This window comes from Bombus pyrosoma, linkage group LG17, assembly GCF_014825855.1.
Source record: "Bombus pyrosoma isolate SC7728 linkage group LG17, ASM1482585v1, whole genome shotgun sequence".
Classification (NCBI taxonomy): Eukaryota; Metazoa; Arthropoda; class Insecta; order Hymenoptera; family Apidae; genus Bombus; species Bombus pyrosoma.
Genome location: NC_057786.1, coordinates 4,303,860 through 4,310,756, shown reverse-complemented (window position 1 = coordinate 4,310,756; position 6,897 = coordinate 4,303,860). Strand labels below are relative to the sequence as shown.

The following is a 6,897-nucleotide window of genomic DNA, read 5'->3' as shown; positions in this document are numbered from 1 at the left end:
ATCAACTCGGCCCAGCACCGAGCTTTCGCGATCTTGATCTCCCGTTGCAGAGCCCGTCTCGTCTCTCGGTAGTCCTCGTAGCAGCGGGAGATCTCTTCCTCGTCGCGGGTCCGTCTGCGGCGACGCGCCCTCAGAAATCTACGTCGGGCTCGAACGCAGCTAGCTCGCAAGTCGGCGATCGCCGGTGTCCACCAGTAGACGCAGCGGTCGCTTCTACCGCCCGGCTCGGAGCGCGGCATCGAGGCGTCGCACGCCGCTCTCATGTATTCCCAAAGCTCCTCCGCCTCCTCGTCGACACTGGTGATGGTGGTCGTCGTCGTCCGTGCGTCCCAGCTCCAGGCGGAAACGGTAACTGCCGCGCGCAACATCTCTTTGTCCCTCTCCTTCAGGCGCCACCTCGGTGTCGGTGGTGGCGGTGGCGGTCGGTGGGAACGGTTCGCGTCCTGTCGTCGATCGAGCTCCATCTCCATCATTATGTAGAGGTGGTCCGACAGAGTCTCCATCCTGTCGGCCACTCTCCAGCCGCGAATCCTCCGGTATAGCTCGGCGGTAGCCCAGGTGATGTCGACGACGGACGAACCTCTCCATGCCACGCAGGTGCTCGCCGTGCCTCTGTTCGCCAGTAGAAGGCCCAGAACCGCAGCCCATTCGGTTAGCATTCTGCCGCGAGTGTCCGTCCTTGCGTCGCCCCATTGCGACGAGTGAGCGTTGAAATCCCCGAGTACGATCACCTGACGGGGAAAGCATCTTCTAACGCAATCGCCGGCCCTGTCCAGCAAGTCCTCAAACGCGGCAACGCCGCTGTTGGGCGAGATGTAAACGCCCACCACTGCTATCCGGTTCCACTCGACAGCGACGTAGCCGTTGCCGCGATCCAGCAAGGCGCCGGGCGAGCTCAGCGCCGGCGTCCACGCTACCGCCGTCAATCCGTCCAGATCCCCGATCCAGTTGGGGGCGTCGGGAACGCGGTACGGTTCGGCCACTACCGCTAGGGCGACCCTGTTCTCTCGGATGGTCTGGAGAAGCAGGTCTTGCGCCCTTCTAGCTCGTCCCACGTTGCATTGGAGTAGACGCTGTACGAGGTAAGCTACTGACCTACTTTCGTTCGTGTAAGGAGGCTACCTCGTGTACATAGATATATCAGTTAATATTTAATTGTCAATAACTAAAAAACAAAGCTGAAAACGCAACTTAAATTTGTTCACACCTATAGTCGAACACCGCCTAGATTGACTGTGTCACCGAGCCATAAAGTTCAATAGAAAAACCAAGGGGGTCTAACGAACATCTTGCTGGCCATCGAAAATGTGTGTGTTGTCACGTAAAATAAAAAAGAAATTTAAGAAAAAAAAGAAACTTTATTTTTTTTGTTTGCAATACACTTCCGAGCTCTAGGCGTGACTGTTCAAGACTGACTGGGATGATCTTCAGGGGGTGTATTTGAATCCTTTTATTCGTTGGAGTGAGAGTAGGCCTTGATCATATATCTCTGGGAACGGATAGAGTGACCGGATGTTATCCCGATGGTCATTCATACTAACGCGCTTGGAATTTTGTTATCTTATCGCTTTGTTTAGTCGGATTTCGTCTGTGGCATTCCGTCTGTGACAGTGTCTCCGACGTGACAACTGCAAACGCATGTCTGTCGACATTTCTCAACGAAGACTAGGTTTTTATCCGCAGACGGTACGTAGACTTGAATTTTGTCCCCAAAATATGCTAAAAACTATTATATTTCAGATATGATGTTATACATGTGGTGTGATATGTAACATGTCATAGCCTCTCCTCATCCAAAACTATCAGAGGAAGGGAATCCAGTTAAGAAAGATTGGTGCTCGAGAAACGACGTTTAGTCAAAAAGTTAAAGCACCAACCATAATAAAATGAAACTGCCATACACATGTTTACTACCCCCACCCTTGGATTAAAGAAAGTTTTCACGATTTAGTAATGCTTAGCAATTTAAGAAGCACCGTGGGAGATCAGGAATTCGATATTTGTTTAGAGCGTTTATAGAAACCTAACATCCGGTAGCCAACAAGTTTTGCTCACTCGATTTCTGACGAATTTATAACGCTTTACAGCAGTAAAGGATTTCACGTGCAAAGTCGCTGAATTCGTTTTGTAGCGGCCCATGACCGTAAAGAAAGTTCCAGGGTTGTAGCATATGCGTTGGTCACATGGCCTGCGGAACGACGTCCGAAACAAGGACGTCGGCACTCTATATAAAGAAAAATGAGAAAAAGCTCGAGATGGTAGTCAACAGTAACCGACAGTAACCAGAGAGTAGTCACGCGGCAGTCAAATGGTACTGGTACGGTTGGTCAGTCAGGCAGATAGCCACATTTAGTTCGTATCGAGTCTGTATCGAGACAATAGTAGTTTATTTTAGTAAGCATCAGATCTGTATCGTCATCGCTTGAACTAGACATACGCGACGTTACGATCTAAAACGACGTGCACTCGTCATCGAAATAAACACTGTTGAAGTTATACACCAGAATACTTTGATAACACTCAACACATCCTTCATCTCAGTTTCAACAAACTTCATAGTACGTATTAACAAAAAGGAAAAAAAATATTTATGTGGTTCCATGCGACGATGAAAATGTATTCATGCCACTGCAATTAAGTGTCAAGATTTAATGTTAAATGTAATGTATGGAAAATGTATTAAAATTATTGATCATTCCATTGATCCGTCGCTTGAAAGGGAGTATTCTATTTTCTTCTTGAAAAGGGATATAGTAAATAATTAGTTTCTCTTTCTTAGGGAACTTGCAATTGGTTTAATTATTGCGCAATGTTGTTATTCTCATACTTGTCTATTATTTATTTTCCGCAGAACGGTACAATTAAGTATGTTCTTATAGCGTGGAACTGAATAGGTTTGTAGCGGTATTAGACCACAAAGAACAACTCTCTTTCCAACAGTTTCGTCGGTACATAGTATACCATCGCTGAAAGGCTGTTTCTGAGAGACCGACGAAACGTAATCGTAAATGCCGACAGGCCTAATGAGACATCGATATCTCTACGGCCCTTCCGCCAAATACTCAAAAGAAGGCGTACGTAACCATGATCGCGGAAGCCTAAAGAGCATGTGCGTAGTGGGAATATCGAAAGATGACAAAAGGGAAGAAAGCAAATTAAGAGAAAAGTCGTAAGCGGAAGGTCGTGAATAAATAATCGTTCGCACGAGTCGCGAGTCGAGAGTTGTAAAGAAGCCGGTAATGTTGTTAATAAACGTACTGTTAAATAAAACGCCGAGTATTTCGTAGGCACTCTACACGTCCTGCTACCTCAGGTTCCTCTCTATGCTAGTGTCACGCAGTTTTCAGGGTTGAATGATAAAAGGAAAGAATACTGAGTCGTAACCCAACTATAAATCTTCTTTATTACAAATTTACCACTTACAAGCAACAGACTGACACTGAACCGGAGAAAAGGGCTGCGCAATAACTGCCCGAGCTGTCTGAAGTCTCGGCTTATGTACATTTTGATTTGAGGATGTTGAGGGGCTCGAAGTGTCCGAAGGTCGGGGGTCGATGTCTTATCTATGATGTAGACTAAAGTGTGTCATAGCTTCTGTATAGGCTGTGATGACAGGATGGTGATGTGTCCAAAGGAGTCCGAAGTTCGGTGGTCGATGTCCTATCTTGATGTGGACTAAGGTGCGTCACAGCCTTGGTGCAGGTTGTGATGATAAAGTGATGACGTGTCGAAAGGAGTCCGAAGCTCGGAGTCTATGTCATATCTCTGACTACTGTTTCTGAGCGGATGGCCTGACACCAGGATCGTGTATGTATTTTATTTACACACATATGCAACAACAATTAAGATTCATTTACTTGCTAAACAGCGCATATAATATACTGCAGGCGTCGCAAAATGCCACAGAATGCTTCTCGTATGAGGCTCGAGCGCCATATTATAAATTTTCTACTCTCTGATATGTATATTGTTCAAATTTTAACAAATTTATGTTTAATTGCATTCAATTGCAATGTATTAATTAGACCATAAATTACGTCCCATGTATGGAATTTCACATGGACAGGCTGTAAAGAAAATAAATGTAAGCAGAACGTAGGGTGATTCTGCGCCTTGATGTCGGTGGAGTTTTGTAAAAAAAGTGCGCAGAAATGGCCTTGACATCGAAATTCAGGGACAAATTTTGTTTCTAATTGCAACGTATTCTATCCGTCACAAGAAACAACAGTTTCACGGAAATCATGAGCCGCAAATGACCGGAAAATGGCCCTCCCTCGGAAAAAAAGTATTAAAGTTTTGAGAATTTTGAAACTGGCTTTATTCGCGATATGTTTCTATGTTTATATTAACATTTGCGTTTATACGTACATTTACGTTTAGCATGAAAAATAATATGCTCTTGATGAAGTATAGATATACCTGTAATTTCTGAAAATACAGGAATAACAGGAGACCTTTACGTGTAGAAAAGGTTCCGGGACAATACGATTTTCAGCGAATAAATTAACAATTTGGTAATCAAGTATTATTAATATTGCGACGTTTAAATCCATATGAAAGATCAAATCGATCCCGCATTTATAAAAAGGGGCAAGTTAATTATTATTGTCCTTGCCCGTGCATATTTACTAATGAGTTTATATGGAACAGATCGTCGAATTAGTCATTGGCGAACACGAGAGGAAACTTAGAATTTTATAAAATTCCGTTTAATAAAAATCCGTTTTCAAGCACTCCAAATTGTTGTATCATTCGACGAAACTTTTACGGATGCCAACTAAGTTGCAACTATGCTTTTTAGACCGTGTGATGCATCCTCAATCAACAAATGTTTGGATTTGGACTGAATATATGTTGAGTTAAAAGTTCGAATCGACAGCGCGGATTGGAGACAAGATATATTATTGATTCAAACAAATGCTACTGCTAATTTATATAACAATATATCGTTAATTTCATACAGTTTTGACTATATAACTATTAATTTACGATAATTGTACCAAGTATACATCTATAGCAACTGTTCCATTAATTTAAAATAATCTTGTGTGGGACACATGAATAGAATAAGGGAACAATCGTTTAAACAAAAATCCTTACTTCAATAAATTTACTGTTTGCTAAAATATAAACGAATCTGCCTGTCTCGAAACGTAATAAAGTACTCTCTCCTCTTTTTGTAAGGAAACACAAATGGCCAAACTGATACGGCTGATCACTTTCCGACTATGGATCTTTTGAGTTCGCAATGAAAGTAGACTCACGCCCGAAAAAAAGCCCGCAGAACAATATTTCCTGCGACAGAAACACGAGTTGATGCTTATATTGACAACTGCAATTTAAAGCGCTCGGTCCGATTGCTGCTTTGATATCACCTCGATATCGGTCTAATAACTGCAGAGTAATTATTAAATACATATAAATGAAATTGGCAAACAAATTCTTCATAGTAACAGTAGTTAATAATGAATTTTGCAATAATGATAGTACCTGTAGAAGACACAAAAGATTTCATTCTGATAGCTCAATACGATCCTTAGTAACTGACATACATACATGAAAATTGGATTTTTGCAAAAAAGTTTTTAGAAAAAAAAAAAAAAGAAAACAAATGAAAGAAAATTGTCTAAGCGGTCCAACGGGAAAACATTCCCTATAAGATGCAAAAAATCCCGATTGGTCAAGTAGTTTCGAAGCAATCGGCAAACATACATTTAAAAAAAGATAAACTACGTCGATTGCGTCGAATCGGTACATCTTTTCTCTTTTCCCAAGTCGGCATAAAAATATAACACACATTTACCAGTGTTGGTTCCAGCAAAGCGAATATTTTCTTTGTCGACTATAACGAGTACGTCAAAATCAAATAGACTTTCGGACAATTTGTTTGAAAGACGAATAATTTTAAACGTAACTAAGAAGCGCGACTAATTTAATTGGAAATCAATGACAAGAAGTTTGCAACTTTTTCATCGTATAAAATAAAACAGAAAAGACAAAATGGAAAAGCATTTAATGTTTCCCAATTTAACCCAAATAAGAAATAATAAGATATTTGTCTCTGATATCGTCTAAATATCTTTCATACAAACACATAATTTTATTTTCATCTACAACTGAAATTGTATATTTATTTATTATTTCATACGTAAGAAAAATTTTGCTCAACACTACTGTGGAGTGACGAAACTCTCTGCTCGTACTAGTGAATTTAAATTAAAGAAACTTGACAACTAGTGAATAATTTAGAAATGAACGCAAACTATAACGGAATAAACTTTAAAGCAAAGAACTGTTTCTTTTTAACTAATTGCAAATTGAGAAAAGCTTCGAACTATTATAATTTGTATGCTTTTAAGAAATAAGTCCGGATATTGCTCTTGGTATTGCGATTCTCTTATTTTCCTGTCGTTGCTTGGTTTACTTATGATCTCATAAGAAAAATTGTTACTGGCTAATACTAATAAATGTTGTTCTTATTGGAATCAATTTTATAGTAAAGCTAGAGATTTATGTCTTTGGCAATGTTCTTTCCAATTGCAAGATACGTAAAGAAGAAAACTGGAAATTGATTATAATTATCACTGCTAAATAACTTTGACAGTTAATCGATAAATCTGTAATCCACAAATCTAGTAGAGAATTCCAACGTTTTGCCACCGTTACAGTTGACTTTACCAGGGTGCCGCACTAATGCTATGTGCGCATGGAAAGACAATTTTTTATGTACGGTAACTAAGTTAGAAAAATTAGTTCGCCAGATCGAAATCGAGTATTTGATCCTTGCCGCCTGTTTCCACGAATTTCGATAAAATTTGCAACATATACCTATATAACTAACAGAAATATTCAAAATATCGTATTTAAATTTTTATTGCATAAAAATAGTTGTAAACA

General features: G+C 40.5%; 1 protein-coding gene and 1 pseudogene across 1 annotated transcript in view; both read right to left on the bottom strand.

Moving 5' to 3' along the window:
* LOC122577087 overlaps positions 1-2,139 on the bottom strand; it is an 11,407-nt gene extending 9,268 nt beyond the window's left edge. The window contains exons 1-2 of the mRNA XM_043748170.1: positions 2,056-2,139; positions 143-1,118 (exon numbers count right to left, since the gene is read on the bottom strand). Of these exons, the coding sequence (XP_043604105.1) occupies positions 143-1,118; positions 2,056-2,139 (1,060 nt within the window). The remainder of the gene's footprint in view (positions 1-142; positions 1,119-2,055) is intronic.
* LOC122577091 overlaps positions 1-6,897 on the bottom strand; it is a 238,994-nt pseudogene that overhangs the window by 221,742 nt on the left and 10,355 nt on the right.